Source organism: Coregonus clupeaformis, chromosome 17 (assembly GCF_020615455.1).
Source record: "Coregonus clupeaformis isolate EN_2021a chromosome 17, ASM2061545v1, whole genome shotgun sequence".
NCBI classification, from domain to species: domain Eukaryota; kingdom Metazoa; phylum Chordata; class Actinopteri; order Salmoniformes; family Salmonidae; genus Coregonus; species Coregonus clupeaformis.
This window is the reverse complement of record NC_059208.1, coordinates 22,787,884-22,804,505: the sequence shown is the minus strand read 5'-3', so window position 1 is coordinate 22,804,505 and position 16,622 is coordinate 22,787,884. Positions and strand designations below refer to the sequence as shown.

At 41.9% G+C, this 16,622-nt stretch overlaps 1 protein-coding gene across 2 annotated transcripts; it reads left to right on the top strand.

The window, feature by feature from the left end:
* Positions 1-590: 590 nt before the first annotated feature.
* LOC121562368 (enoyl-[acyl-carrier-protein] reductase, mitochondrial-like) lies at positions 591-15,247 on the top strand. Of its 2 annotated transcripts, XM_045226631.1 has the most exons (10): positions 591-882; positions 1,033-1,130; positions 1,283-1,414; positions 9,899-10,042; positions 10,393-10,495; positions 11,006-11,108; positions 11,196-11,269; positions 11,386-11,446; positions 11,627-11,699; positions 14,490-15,247. In XM_045226631.1, exons 1-10 carry the CDS (start codon positions 641-643, stop codon positions 14,651-14,653), a joined length of 1,194 nt encoding a protein of 397 aa, XP_045082566.1. In that variant the 5' UTR covers positions 591-640; the 3' UTR covers positions 14,654-15,247. The 2 variants fall into 2 exon arrangements, with proteins under 2 accessions (XP_045082566.1, XP_045082567.1); XM_045226632.1 differs by lacking the exon at positions 11,627-11,699 and having other exon boundaries at positions 593-882; positions 14,490-14,632.
* Positions 15,248-16,622: the final 1,375 nt, after the last annotated feature.

Genomic DNA, 16,622 nt, shown 5'->3' with positions numbered 1-16,622 from the left:
GTGTGTGGTATATGGCCAATATACCACGGCTAAGGGCTGTTCTTATGCATGACACAGCGTGGAGTGCTAGGACACAGCCCTTAGCCCTGGTATATTGGCCATATACCACACCCCTTCTGCCTTATTGCTTAAAGCACCCTCTAGTTGCCTTATTGCTATTATAAACTGGTTACCAAAGTAATTAGAGCAGTAACAATTTAGGTTACTTGATGTTAATAGCTAGCTAGCTGGACAAGCAAACATTGTTGTGCAAATCTCTCTGTATTCTAGCAAAGCAAAATCATATAGAATTGGAAATCCAGACACAGCTATGATTTGCTTTCCTTTTTGGTTGTGCTTGCCCTGAACTAATAACAGGCGGAACTATGTTTCATGAACAGAATATTTTCAAGCAAACATCTGCTTCTTCCCTGATCGGTTAATGGCAGCTGTGGCAGCGTGCAATTTGCATAAAGTAGAGCAGAGCTGAACTTTTTCTATCACTCGGCTAGCAGGGTTCGCGGCGCTCACCTTCCCACAATCCCCTGCGCATTGCTCCGCGTTCTCACGTTGAAAATGAATGGGGGGCGGAACTTCGTCTGGCGAAATCGGAAGTGGTGGAAACCCTACTTGATTCTGATATGCCAAGGGTTAATCCAAGATGGCCGGGTTTACGGGTTTATGTTTTAAAAGAAAGGTGTCACGTATCGCATGGTTGTTATGCAAAAGAACCGAGGTGAGGATGCATACAGTATGCAGAACCTTCACCAGTGGATCCAATACTCAACAACAACAGCTATCAAGAGCGAGGGGTAGTATTTGTATGTATTCAACTGAATCTTCAATCAATGGTTGTACGGCCCTACTGTACAGAAACCACGGGGACCCTGCTCAAGTTGTTCAGTAAGAATGTTAGCTATGTTAAAATAATTGAGTACTGCGACCCATTTAGTCTGGATGTAAATGCAATGCTGCCGTGACGTGCAGTCATAGTTGCAGATGTATCTGAGGAGAGAATCCAGAGGCTTCAAATGTGTCTTGTGTACTTTACAGGTTGGAGAGCATGGAGCTTCCCTCTGTTGGTGCGAAGAGTGTCCTTGTAAAATTGTTGGCAGCCCCCGTCAACCCTTCTGACATAAACATGATCCAAGGTAAAAAGGAAAGAAAAAACAACACACACTGGACACACACACAATTTAATTTATTGTTGATTTCCTCTCATGAATGAACTGGATTGAGTTCAAATTGATCCTAACTATAGTTGTTTTATATCCAAAGCCAATGTCTGTATTTGGTCCTGCAGGTACCTATGCCATCCTACCTGACCTTCCAGCAGTAGGGGGAAACGAGGGGGTGGCCCAGGTCCTGGAAGTGGGCAGCCAGGTGAAAGCACTCAAACCAGGGGACTGGGTGATCCCAAGAGATGCTGGATTAGGTGAGTTAATACTTTAATGCTCACAAGATACTACTGGGCTGAAATATCTGTCTAGGTTTACATTCAATCCCTTTCAATTGCCCTTCATGCTTTAGAAATCAGGGGCCTCATTTATAAACCGTGCATATGTACTAAATAGACCCCAAAGCATGCATGCGCCAGTTTCCATGCAAAAGTTGCCATTTATAAAACCTGAACTTGACATTAAAATGTGCTCACCTTTCCGCAAACTTTAGACAATGCGTACGCACAGTTTCTAGTGGTTGAAGTATTGCGTTGCAAGCAGGCAAGTAGATGAGAATTTTGTGCAAATGAGGGATATGATGGGCAGGCTAATTCATAACAATAAACAGGTTAATAACAAGATGCAATCATTTGCTGTTAGTGAGAAGAGAGAAAATCTATTTTGTTTCTTTGCATTTTTAAATAATTCAAAATAGGCATCTATTTCCAAGGCTATTATTTATTTCATTTCCATGATGAGAAACAACAGTCTATAATTAGTTTAAGACATGAAGGTCAGTCAATACGGAACATTTCAAGAACTTTGAAAGTTGTGGTCCTCTGTAGCTCAGCTGGTAGAGCACGGCGCTTGAAACGCCAAGGTAGTGGGTTCGATCCCCGGGACCACCCATACACAAAAATGTATGCACGCATGACTGTAAGTCGCTTTGGATAAAAGCGTCTGCTAAATGGCTTATTATTATTATTATTATTATCATTGCATAATAAATTCCTCACCTTTTCTGTGATGGTTTTATACTTACGAGGTAGCATAGGCCTACAACAAGGATACCATTCGTCCCATCTCTAATTTAATTGGACCCACTTCACAGTAGTAAAATGGATAAGCTAATTTAAGTATTTTGCTCTATGCCAGGGGTGTCAAACGTACGGCCCACGGGCCGGATCAGGCCCGCAAACTGGTTTAATCCGGCCCGCGAGATGATTTTGGAAAGAAAAAAAAGAGTTTTTTTTTTTTTTTAGGTATAAAAATGCGCTGCAATTTTTCAATAGAATAAACTGCTGTTCCAATTGCGTCCATGGGATGGCGCAATAGCAATTGTGTTAAGCAAGCAAACTGTTTATATCGGGGCAGAGCAAGTAGGTCAAGCACGTGCAGCAAATGAGCTACTTTGTTTTGCCCGCGATATTTATTACGGCTTCTACTTTTAACATTATGTGCTTTGGCACCCTCATTGCCCCAATATGTCTCTGTCAAAAAAGAGAAGTGGACGCAGAGTGCAGAGTGTTCCAAGAAAAATGGTCATCCTATTTAATCACGGAATTGAATGGGAAAGCTGTATGTTTGGTGTGTTCAGAGCATGTTGCAGTGCTGAAAGAATATAACCTTCGTCGCCACTATGTGAGTCTTCATGCCGACAAATATGACAACTTTCAAGGACAGCGGAGATGAGAGAAGGTGAATGAACTGTTGGCGGGTCTGAAGAAACAGCAGTCTGTGTTTACTCACAGCCGAGACATCAGTGACGCTGCAGTGAAAGCTAGCTACCTCATTGCTAATGAAATCGCAGTGGCTTCAAAACCATTTAGTGAGGGTGAATTTGTAAAAACATGCATGATGAAGGCAGCGGAGATTGTGTGCCCTGAAAAGCGGCAGGCTTTTGCAAATATCAGCCTGACAAGAAACACGGTTGCAGACAGGATTTCCGATCTTTCAGTGGATTTGGACAGCCAGTTGAAGCAAAAAGTAAAGTCATTTATTGCGTTTTCGGTTGCAATTGATGAAAGCACGGACATTACAGATGTTGCACAACTGGCCATTTTTTTCATCCGCGGAGTTGATGACACATTGACCGTCACCGAGGAGTTCGTGGAGTTGATGCCGATGACAGATACAACGACAGCAGCTGATATTTTTACCGCACTCGTCGGCGCGCTGGACAGGGTCGGAGTGGACTGGTCCCGCGCTGTCAGCCTGGCTACAGATGGTGCGCCCTCAATGATCGGGAAAAAAGCAGGCGTTGTGACAAAGTTCAGAGAGAAAGTGCAATCTGCAAATGGAGGACGTGATTTTTTGACTTTTCACTGTATTTTGCACCAGGAGGCTTTGTGTTGCAAGTCATTAAAGATGGATAACGTCATGAAGGTGGTCATCCAAACTGTTAATTTCATCCGATCCAGAAGCCTGAATCACCGTCAGTTTGACAGCCTTCTCAGAGAGACTGGCATGTTCTGCTCTGCACAAGGACCGTTCATTCAGGTAGCACTGAGCTATGGCCTGCCATACCACACTGAGGTAAGATGGTTAAGCCGAGGTGCTGTGCTGAGGCGTTTCTTTGATTTACGAGAAGAAATTGAACAGTTCATGGAAGAAAAGGGCAAACCAGTGTTAGAATTTCATTCCGCAGAATGGATGCCGGACCTTGCATTTATGGTGGATGTTACAGAGCACCTGAATAACTTGAACAAACATCTGCAAGGGCGCAACAAAGTTGTCACGCAGTATTATGACAGCATACGTTCTTTCAAGTTGAAGCTGTCATTGTGGGAGACGCAACTTGCCGGTGGTGATGCAGCTCACTTCCCCTGTCTGAAAAATGTGTGCGCACCCAACATGTGGCAGACATGAAGCGGTTCAAAGATAAAATAACTGGACTGTTACGGGAGTTTGAGCAACGCTTTCAGATTTATGTTTATATGTTTTTATGTTGATGTGCTATTGTTTTTAATTGATTTTATTTTATTTGTATATTTAACCTATTCTTGACTCTGTGGTTCTTGCACTTGTTTGGGGAACAGGATTTCATTATTTGTATCTACATTTCTGCCTGAGAAATGACACCCTGATATAGTTCTGTGATCTGTGATATACTTCTGTGAATCACTGAGGCTTTGTGTGTTCTTTGTCCTCAGAACTTTCAAATAACTTGAGGTGTTTTATGATTAATAGTGATGTTGTGCTTTTGGACACTGTCCTCAGGCTCCAGCTTTATGTTTATATGTTTTTATGTTGATGTGCTATTGTTTTTAATTGATTTTATTTTATTTGTATATTTAACCTATTCTTGACTCTGTGGTTCTTGCACTTGTTTGGGGAACAGGATTTCATTATTTTTATCTACATTTCTGCCTGAGAAATGACACCCTGATATAGTTCTGTGATCTGTGAAACAGTTCTGTTAATCACTGAGGCATTGTGTGTTTGTGTGTTCTTTTTCTTTAGAATTTTCAAATAAACTTGACGTGTTTTATGATTAATAGTGATGTTGTGCTTGTACTATTTTGGACACACTGTCCTCAGGCTCCAGCTTTATGTTGTATGTTGATCGTATTAAAACAAAGAAAACAATCTGAAGTTGTTGTTTTTAAGTTATATATATACCATGATTTTTCCGGTCCGGCCCACTTGGGAATAGATTTTCCTCCATGTGGCCCCTGAGCTAAAATGAGTTTGACACCCCTGCTCTATGCCATCCGATCCGGAGCACAGTTTATTAATGGTGGAACAGACAGTTGTAGGTTACTTGTGTAGCTTACATCTGAATACTGTAATTTCAAATTTTCTGAGTAGACAATATTGCATTCACACACACAATCAATTTTTCATAACCATTGCAGAATAAATTCTTCACCTTTTCTGGCCATGATGGGTTCATATTCTCGAAGTAGCCATAGCCTACAACCCATTATCATGCGCATCTCTCATTCAATTGGGCCTATTAGATTCAAGTATTTTACTCTATGCATCAGAAAGGAAGCTGGTTTATAACGTACAGTAGAATTGAACAGGTGAACAGACAGTTTATCTTTTGCATTAAAGTGTGTATGGCTACCACTGTAAGCACACCATTTTTCAGAATTCGGGCAGTGCAGCATAGGTTCGAGGAAAAAGTCAATGCAAAACATTAGGCCCTATTAAATTGTCTGTTTACAGGTCCACAGCAATTTGCAAATGTTTTGTCTTTCATAAACATTTTGTCTGTCAGATAGCCTAGGCCTACAGCAAATGTCACTGCAAAAGTTTAACATTCTGCCATCACCTAAAAATACATTTGATCAAGTTCGCTATTGCTATTTCCTTTAGGAAAATGCATTGGCCTAATTCGAATACTTCCAAAGTATACAGCAAATAAGGGCATAATTGTCACCATAAAAGGTGAATAATGGGCGTTTTTCAGGCAGAGTTTTAATGCTCGTTCATGCACGCACAGTTTCAGGACAGGTCTGATTTATAACGTAATGTATGGCGTGCGCCAAGTTTCTAAATCTCAATATTTGTGTACGTGTGCAGTCTTCTCAGAAATGGCGCACGCAGATATTTAGTGTGAAATTTACGCAACGGTTATAAATGACGCCATACATAAGGATGTTTCTCGTTATAAATCAGACCTGTAGTAAAACTGTGCACGCGTGAACGAGCATGACAATTCCGCCTGAAACTCCCATCATTCACCTTTTATGGTCACAATAACGCCCTTATTTGCTGTATAGTTTGGAAGTATTGGAATTAGGCCAAGTTAGTTCTTGTTGGAAAGGTGACATTCTATGACGGTGCCACGTTGAAAGTCACTGAGCTCTTCAGTAAGGCCATTCTACTGCCAATGTTTGTCTATGGAGATTGCATGGCTGTGTGCTCAATGTTATACACCTGTCAGCAGCGGGTGTGGCTGAAATAGCCGAATCCACTAATTTGAAGGGGTGTCCACATACTTTTGTATATACACTACCCGTCAAAAGTTTTAGAACACCTACTCATTCAAGGGTTTTTCTTTATTTTTACAATTTTCTACATTGTAGAATAATAGTGAAGACATCAAAACTATTAAATAACACATATGGAATCAGTGTTTTATATTTGAGATTCTTCAAATAGCCACCCTTTGCCTTGATGACAGCTTTGCACACTCTTGGCATTCTCTCAACCAGTTTCACCTGGAGTGCTTATCCAACAGTCTTGAAGGAGTTCCCACATATGCTGAGCACTTCTTGGCTGCTTTTCCTTCACTCTGCCGTCCGACTCATCCCAAACCATCTCAATTTGGTTGAGATCAGGGGATTGTGGAGGCCAGGTCATCTGATGCAGCACTCCATCACTCTACTTCTTGGTCAAATAGCCCTTACACAGCCGGGAGGTGTGTTGGGTCATTGTCCTGTTGAAAAACCAATGATAGTCCCACTAAGCCCAAACCATATGGGATGGCGTATCGCTGCAGAATGCTGTGGTAGCCATGCTGGTTAAGTGTGCCTTGAATTCTAAATCAATCACAGACAGTGTCACCAGCAAAGCACCCCCACACCATAACACCTCCTCCTCCATGCTTTACGGTGGGAAATACACATGCGGAGATCATCCGTTCACCCACATCGCGTCTCACAAAGACACGGTTGGAACCAAAAATCTCCAATTTGGACTCCAGACCAAAGGACACATTTCCACCGGTCTAATGTCAATTGCTCGTATTTCTTGGCCCAAGCAAGTCTCTTCTTCTTATTGGTGTCCTTTAGTAGTGGTTTCTTTGCAGCAAATAGACCAGGAAGGCCTGATTCACACAGTCTTGATGTTGAGATGTGTCTGTTACTTGAACTCTGTGAAGCATTTCATTGGGCTGCAATTTCTGAAGTTGGTAACTCTAATGAACTTATCCTCTGCAGCAGAGGTAACTCTGGGTCTTCCGTTCCTGTGGCGGTCCTCATGAGAACTAGTTTCATCATAGCGCTTGATGGGTTTTGCGACTGCACTTGAATAATAATAATAATAATAATAATATGCCATTTAGCAGACGCTTTTATCCAAAGCGACTTACAGTCGTGTGTGCATACATTTTTGTGTATGGGTGGTCCCGGGGATCGAACCTACTACCTTGGCGTTACAAGCGCCGTGCTCTACCAGCTGAGCTACAGAGGACCACAACTTTCAAAGTTCTTGAAATGTTCCGTATTGACTGACCTTCATGTCTTAAACCATGGGTGTCAAACTCATTTTAGCTCAGGGGCCACATGGAGGAAAATCTATTCCCAAGTGGGCCGGACCGGAAAAATCATGGTGTATATATATAACTTAAAAACAACAACTTCAGATTGTTTGTTTTCTTTGTTTTAATACGATCAACATACAACATAAAGCTGGAGCCTGAGGACAGTGTGTCCAAAATAGTACAAGCACAACATCACTATTAATCATAAAACACGTCAAGTTTATTTGAAAATTCTAAAGAAAAAGAACACACAAACACACAATGCCTCAGTGATTAACAGAACTGTTTCACAGATCACAGAACTATATCAGGGTGTCATTTCTCAGGCAGAAATGTAGATAAAAATAATGAAATCCTGTTCCCCAAACAAGTGCAAGAACCACAGAGTCAAGAATAGGTTAAATATACAAATAAAATAAAATCAATTAAAAACAATAGCACATCAACATAAAAACATATAAACATAAATCTGAAAGCGTTGCTCAAACTCCCGTAACAGTCCCGTTATTTTATCTTTGAACCGCTTCATGTCTGCCCCTTGTTGGGTCGCGCACACATTTTTCAGACAGGGGAAGTGAGCTGCATCACCACCGGCAAGTTGCGTCTCCCACAATGACAGCTTCAACTTGAAAGAACGTATGCTGTCATAATACTGCGTGACAACTTTGTTGCGCCCTTGCAGCTGTTTGTTCAAGTTATTCAGGTGCTCTGTAACATCCACCATAAATGCAAGGTCCGGCATCCATTCTGCGGAATGAAATTCTAACACTGGTTTGCCCTTTTCTTCCATGAACTGTTCAATTTCTTCTCGTAAATCAAAGAAACGCCTCAGCACAGCACCTCGGCTTAACCATCTTACCTCAGTGTGGTATGGCAGGCCATAGATGTGGTCTTTCTCTCTGAGAAGGCTGTCAAACTGACGGTGATTCAGGCTTCTGGATCGGATGAAATTAACAGTTTGGATGACCACCTTCATGACGTTATCCATCTTTAATGACTTGCAACACAAAGCCTCCTGGTGCAAAATACAGTGAAAAGTCAAAAATCACGTCCTCCATTTGCAGATTGCACTTTCTCTCTGAACTTTGTCACAACGCCTGCTTTTTTCCCGATCATTGAGGGCGCACCATCTGTAGCCAGGCTGACAGCACGGGACCAGTCCACTCCGACCCTGTCCAGCGCGCCCGACGAGTGCGGTAAAAATATCAGCTGCTGTCGTTGTATCTGTCATCGGCACCAACTCCACGAACTCCTCGGTGACGGTCAATGTGTCATCAACTCCGCGGATGAAAAAATGGCCAGTTGTGCAACATCTGTAATGTCCGTGCTTTCATCAATTGCAACCAAAACGCAATAAATTACTTTACTTTTTGCTTCAACTGGCTGTCCAAATCCACTGAAAGATCGGAAATCCTGTCTGCAACTGTGTTTCTTGTCAGGCTGATATTTGCAAAAGCCTGCCGCTTTTCAGGGCACACAATCTCCGCTGCCTTCATCATGCATGTTTTTACAAATTCACCCTCACTAAATGGTTTTGAAGCCACTGCGATTTCATTAGCAATGAGGTAGCTAGCTTTCACTGCAGCGTCACTGATGTCTCGGCTGTGAGTAAACACAGACTGCTGTTTCTTCAGACCCGCCAACAGTTCATTCACCTTCTCTCATCTCCGCTGTCCTTGAAAGTTGTCATATTTGTCGGCATGAAGACTCACATAGTGGCGGCGAAGGTTATATTCTTTCAGCACTGCAACATGCTCTGAACACACCAAACATACAGCTTTCCCATTCAATTCCGTGATTAAATAGGATGACCATTTTTCTTGGAACACTCTGCACTCTGCGTCCACTTTTCTCTTTTTTGACAGAGACATATTGGGGCAATGAGGGTGCCAAAGCACATAATGTTAAAAGTAGAAGCCGTAATAAATATCGCGGGCAAAACAAAGTAGCTCATTGGCTGCACGTGCTTGACCTACTTGCTCTGCCCCGGTATAAACAGTTTGCTTGCTTAACACAATCGCTATTGCGCCATCCAGTGGACGCAATTGGAACAGCAGTTTATTTTATTGAAAAATTGCAGCGCATTTTTATACTTTACAAAAAAAAATATATATATATATATATATATATATATATATATATATATATTTTTATTTTTTTTTTTATTTTTCAAAATCATCTCGCGGGCCGGATTAAACCCGTTTGCGGGCCTGATCCGGCCCGCGGGCCGTACGTTTGACACCCCTGGTCTAAGGTTTGCAGGAGGATAAGCACATTCTCACGTGAAGTTCAGTTTTTATAAATGCCACCTTTTGCGTGAACTGGCGCACTTATGTTTTGGGACATATTTTGTGCCTATGCAATGTTTATAAATTAGGCCCCAGGGCCTTATTCATTAGGGCGGGGCACACAGTAGCAAAACATTTTGCAACGGAAAACAAAAACATGTACTTGGACAAGTTTAGGTGGTCCCTCCCTGTTTCAGTCCGTTTTCTATTTGGTGCCTAATGAACACAACCCTGTCCTTTTCTCTCTGTCTGAGCAGGGACGTGGAGGACAGCAGCGGTGTTAGCTGAAGACGATGTGATCTCGCTGCCCAATGACATCCCCCTGTTCTCTGCAGCCACACTGGGGGTTAACCCCTGCACTGCCTTTAGGATGCTCTCCGACTTTGAGGAGCTGAAACCAGGTGTGCTAAGTTCACCATTTCAACAAGTAGAATCTAAGCTAGCTGTTACCCATTTTTGTCCATTGTACCCTTATCCAATACCTTTTTCACTCCAATACCTTTTTCTCACTACTGCGCTAAGCCGAGCAGTGCTATATGATTCTGGCCTTGTTATGCATCAACGTAAGTTGCTGGAACGGAACATGTGAAAGTAAAATGTCAGAGCCAGCAAAGTAGGTTCGGGTTGGCCCAATAGTGTTAAAAGGGTACAAGTGAGCTTCAGTCTTTTATACAGAACCTAACCTTCCTTCATCACACTACACTGTATAATAGGTTTATTGCACTGCTCTTTGTATGTGAGTTCATTCCAGGTGACACAGTGATCCAGAATGCAGCCAACAGTGGTGTGGGTCAGGCAGTCATACAGATCGCTGCTGCAAGGGGGATCCAAACCATCAATGTGGTCAGAGACAGGTACATCCAATTGCCAGTTTTGTATTCATTAGGGCACGCAACTGAAAATGTTTTGCAACAGAAAACGAAAATTAGCGTTTCTTATTATAAGTCCAGGTAGTCCCTCGACTCCCTCCCTGTTTCAGTCTGATTTCTTCGGTTTGGTGCCAAATGAATAGAACCAATGCATACTGCACTAAGCTACATTTCAAAAAGAGAACATCTGTGAATTAGTGACTGATTAAGAATTTGACCTTTCAGCAGCTGAAGTAAAACAATTTAGGGGGAGGATTCCAGCCCTAATGATAACACTGGGTATAATGAAAACAGCACTTTGAGTCTTGTTCTAGAACAGGGTTGTTGTAAGTAACCCACTATCATAATATAGCCTACTGCCCTAATAAAGTGATGTGTGAGAGAGACTGCTATAGAAACTTCCTTAGAAATCAGTTACTATATTAAGCAAGGTTGCGTATTCAAGAAGGCCCCTGTATTGAAGAACTGCATGTACTCGTGTGTCCCTTTTCACAGGCCAGATCTCACACAGCTTACTGATAGGCTGAAGGCCATGGGCGCCAGTCATGTGATCAAAGAGGAGACCCTGAGGCGGCATGAAATGAAGGAACTTTTCAAGGTCTGTGGATTTCAACACTGCTCTGAAGGCCTAAATGTGATAATGATCTTTCCTTGGATGTAAATTCACTATTTAATTTCCTTCTAGACCTGTCCAAGGCCTAAGCTGGCATTGAATGGAGTTGGGGGCAAGAGTGCAACAGAACTCCTCCGTCACTTACAGTGAGTATTCCGGTGACTGAACTGAACCTTCTTTGTTGCCATAGCTTGATGTTCTGAGATTCAAGTGGATTTGTAATCTGATCAAGTAAATAGTTTCCCTCCCCCTACTTTTTCAGAGTTGGAGGGTCGATGGTGACGTATGGAGGGATGGCCAAGCAGCCAATCACTGTTCCTGTGGTAAGACTGCTACTTCCTGGAATACTACCCTTTTTCTACCATGTTCCTCTAGGAACTATTTCAACAGACAGTTTTATCTCTCCCGCTCATAAACATGGTGATAACTTTAAATGCTAATATCGATGGAAACCACTTGTGTGTTGTACGTACTTATAAAAAAATGGTCTGTCCTCTCCCCAGAGTGCCCTGATCTTCAAAAATGTGAAAGTGCAAGGGTTCTGGGTCACCCAGTGGAAGAGAACCCACTCTCAGGGTGAGCCAGGACTATTTAGATACAATACGCACACAAAATATGTAGGAGTCTGGAGAGACTGGTCTTTGCTCTGCATACCTCACATGCCATCATTGTGGGTCAAAGCTATTAGTGAGACACATGATTCCTTTAATTTTGTCCCATTGAATGTCCAGTATCAAATTTTACTTTCTTAAGCCTGCAGGTATGATGCTTTAGAACAGGGGTGTCAAACGTACGGCCCGCGGGCCGGATCAGGCCCGCAAACGGGTTTAATCCGGCCCGCGAGATGATTTTGAAAATATATTTTTGTAAAGTATAAAAATGCGCTGCAATTTTTCAATAAAATAAACTGCTGTTCCAATTGCGTCCAGTGGATGGCGCAATAGCAATTGTGTTAAGCAAGCAAACTGTTTATACCGGGGCAGAGCAAGTAGGTCAAGCACGTGCAGCCAATGAGCTACTTTGTTTTGCCCGCGATATTTATTACGGCTTCTACTTTTAACATTATGTGCTTTGGCACCCTCATTGCCCCAATATGTCTCTGTCAAAAAAGAGAAAAGTGGACGCAGAGTGCAGAGTGTTCCAAGAAAAATGGTCATCCTATTTAATCACGGAATTGAATGGGAAAGCTGTATGTTTGGTGTGTTCAGAGCATGTTGCAGTGCTGAAAGAATATAACCTTCGTCGCCACTATGTGAGTCTTCATGCCGACAAATATGACAACTTTCAAGGACAGCGGAGATGAGAGAAGGTGAATGAACTGTTGGCGGGTCTGAAGAAACAGCAGTCTGTGTTTACTCACAGCCGAGACATCAGTGACGCTGCAGTGAAAGCTAGCTACCTCATTGCTAATGAAATCGCAGTGGCTTCAAAACCATTTAGTGAGGGTGAATTTGTAAAAACATGCATGATGAAGGCAGCGGAGATTGTGTGCCCTGAAAAGCGGCAGGCTTTTGCAAATATCAGCCTGACAAGAAACACAGTTGCAGACAGGATTTCCGATCTTTCAGTGGATTTGGACAGCCAGTTGAAGCAAAAGTAAAGTCATTTATTGCGTTTTCGGTTGCAATTGATGAAAGCACGGACATTACAGATGTTGCACAACTGGCCATTTTTTCATCCGCGGAGTTGATGACACATTGACCGTCACCGAGGAGTTCGTGGAGTTGGTGCCGGTGACAGATACAACGACAGCAGCTGATATTTTTACCGCACTCGTCGGGCGCGCTGGACAGGGTCGGAGTGGACTGGTCCCGTGCTGTCAGCCTGGCTACAGATGGTGCGCCCTCAATGATCGGGAAAAAAAGCAGGCGTTGTGACAAAGTTCAGAGAGAAAGTGCAATCTGCAAATGGAGGACGTGATTTTTTGACTTTTCACTGTATTTTGCACCAGGAGGCTTTGTGTTGCAAGTCATTAAAGATGGATAACGTCATGAAGGTGGTCATCCAAACTGTTAATTTCATCCGATCCAGAAGCCTGAATCACCGTCAGTTTGACAGCCTTCTCAGAGAGAAAGACCACATCTATGGCCTGCCATACCACACTGAGGTAAGATGGTTAAGCCGAGGTGCTGTGCTGAGGCGTTTCTTTGATTTACTGAGAAGAAATTGAACAGTTCATGGAAGAAAAGGGCAAACCAGTGTTAGAATTTCATTCCGCAGAATGGATGCCGGACCTTGCATTTATGGTGGATGTTACAGAGCACCTGAATAACTTGAACAAACAGCTGCAAGGGCGCAACAAAGTTGTCACGCAGTATTATGACAGCATACGTTCTTTCAAGTTGAAGCTGTCATTGTGGGAGACGAACTTGCCGGTGGTGATGCAGCTCACTTCCCCTGTCTGAAAAATTGTGCGCGACCCAACAAGGGGCAGACATGAAGCGGTTCAAAGATAAAATAACGGGACTGTTACGGGAGTTTGAGCAACGCTTTCAGATTTATGTTTATATGTTTTTATGTTGATGTGCTATTGTTTTTAATTGATTTTATTTTATTTGTATATTTAACCTATTCTTGACTCTGTGGTTCTTGCACTTGTTTGGGGAACAGGATTTCATTATTTTTATCTACATTTCTGCCTGAGAAATGACACCCTGATATAGTTCTGTGATCTTTGATATACATCTGTGAATCACTGAGGCATTTTGTGTTTGTGTGTTCTTTGTCCTCAGAACTTTTAAATAACTTGAGGTGTTTTATGATTAATAGTGATGTTGTGCTTTTGGACACTGTCCTCAGGCTCCAGCTTTATGTTTATATGTTTTTATGTTGATGTGCTATTGTTTTTAATTGATTTTATTTTATTTGTATATTTAACCTATTCTTGACTCTGTGGTCCTTGCACTTGTTTGGGGAACAGGATTTCATTATTTGTATCTACATTTCTGCCTGAGAAATGACACCCTGATATAGTTCTGTGATCTGTGAAACAGTTCTGTTAATCACTGAGGCATTGTGTGTTTGTGTGTTCTTTTTCTTTAGAATTTTCAAATAAACTTGACGTGTTTTATGATTAATAGTGATGTTGTGCTTGTACTATTTTGGACACACTGTCCTCAGGCTCCAGCTTTATGTTGTATGTTGATCGTATTAAAACAAAGAAAACAATCTGAAGTTAATATATATATATATACCATGATTTTTCCGGTCCGGCCCACTTGGGAATAGATTTTCCTCCATGTGGCCCCTGAGCTAAAATGAGTTTGACACCCCTGCTTTAGAACCTGTTATGTGAATGAGTTGGTATGTATGAGCTTCTATAATGTCTTATAATAAGGCTCTCTATGTATCTTTCTGTCTCCCCAGATGAGGGGGCCTTACGGGGAATGCTGGATGAGCTCTGCTCCCTGATCCGCCAGGGAAAGCTGACCGCACCTGCCTGTTCCGAGGTGGGCCTCCAAGACTTCCGGCAAGCACTGGACACTGCCATGCAGCCGTTCACCTCAGCCAAACAGGTCCTTGTCGTGTGACCCTTCTTTTGACCAGCCCCGGCCGTTCTCAGGGTTGTGTTCATTAGGCACCAAATGGAAGAAATCGGACTGAAACAGGGGGGGACTACCTGGACTTGTGCAATAAGAAACAGTGTTTTGCAGCAGGTGCCCGATTTGAATACGACCCTGCATACAAAACGAAGTCCCCGCACGTTCAACGGGTGCAGCACCAAGGCTGCCGTCTCGACATTGTCAGAAATACGTTGCTAAAGCAAACACATTCAATATATGTGTATCTTCCGTAGAGGGTCAATGTCCACTATATATGTTATCAGCACCACTTTTTTATTTATTTTATTTTTTACTTTAAGTCATCTTTCCTGACAATGTTCCTGGAATTCTTTCAGAATGGTCATGGATTACTTGACAACTGTTATGTATTGTCTACGTTTGTTTCTCCTTTATGGTAACATTGTTATAGACTGGTCCCAGATCTGTTTGTGCTGTCTTGGCAACTCCTATGGTTATTACTATGCAAGATGGCACAAACAGATCTGGAACCAGGGTAACGTGGTTATGCAACACATGGTGTTCTGGTAAAACACTAATAAACATTTGGCAAAGATCAATCTATTTTATAGAGTTCCAATTACTTGTTGTATGAACATGAGCAAATACGATCATGACACGTATTAGACAGGTTTATTGCTTTAAAAACATTAATGCAGGGTCCAACTAGGGCTGTTATAGTGACCATATTACTGCCACCGGCAGTCACTAGTCATGACCGCAGGCAAATTCCACGTGAACATTTAGTCACGGTAACTAGGCTTCTCCAAGCGCTGATGCTGCTGATGCTCATCAGTAGCCTACCAAACTTGCTAACTGCCTGGTACTCAGCACTCTATTGTCCCTCTAATCACTCTGACATCAATGCAAATGTTTTCGAAAATCAAATCAAACACTTGAGAGCCCATGAGCTCATTTTCACAACATTTCTATAGGCTATGCAATTGTGTGAGAAAACCGTTTTGATGGCCTCTATTAAAAAGAGGAGGATCCCATCTGGGTTTTTTATAGGCTAGGCCTACTATATTTATCATCTTTCCTCATATTAAGCACATTGTTTTGCTTTACAACAGGAGTAAAGCATATCTGGATGGCATGAAAATGAACCACGGGAAAAGTGTCCTCCATTCGCTATTTAAGTGCATAGATGACTTATTTTCTTCTCCCATGCCCCTGTTACGAGACAGGTGCATGGTAATGGTCCATTCTATACTGAACAAAAATATAACCGTAACATGCAACAATGTCAATGATTTTACTGAGTTACAGTTCATATAAGGAAATTATAGAGATATTTTATGTATCATTAAGGCAAATGTAGGGAGAGGTCAAAGGTAAAGTATAATAAACATGTTTGATATTTTATAATCCAGATGCATGCTTAAATAAGGAATATAGCCAATGCAGTATATAACTGTGTTTTAAATTAATGTATGTGCTCTTTCACAAAAGCTCTCAACCTAGAACCTATATACTTATTATGGACACAGTATGCTTTACATTAGTTATCTTCTTGTTATTAGTAGTTGTTATGTATATTCTTTTTTAAGAAAGGGCATGAGCCACGCAACCAATAGAATGGTAGAAGGAGAGGCTTCATATAGAAAAAGCATTCATGACCTTTTGGAGTGGACATTGTGTGACAGCTGGACGTTGAAAGAGAAGGGTGGTGCAGAACTAAAATAAGTTAGGAATTTGCCATAAGGGGTAACTGTATATGCCATGTAAGCATGTTTGTGCATTTGTGTGTGTATAAAAGGGAGCGCTAAGCCAAAGAGAGACATGGAACATCTTGGCTTTTGTTATTAGATAATAAAGGTCTAATTTTTGGATTCACAAGCTCCAGTTTCTTGAGAGATATTTTTGAGTTGACTACTTTTGAGTCAAATATTTCTACCACAAAATCGGTCAATTGAAATAAATTCATTAGGCCTTAATC

Coding starts and splice junctions, on each gene's coding strand:
- LOC121562368 (XM_045226631.1), top strand. CDS start 641: ATGGCCGGGTTTACGGGTTTATGTTTTAAAAGAAAGGTGTCACGTATC. Junction 1,415..9,898: donor CCCAAGAGATGCTGGATTAG/GTGAGTTAATAC, acceptor CTGTCTGAGCAG/GGACGTGGAGGACAGCAGCG. Junction 11,109..11,195: donor AAATGAAGGAACTTTTCAAG/GTCTGTGGATTT, acceptor ATTTCCTTCTAG/ACCTGTCCAAGGCCTAAGCT.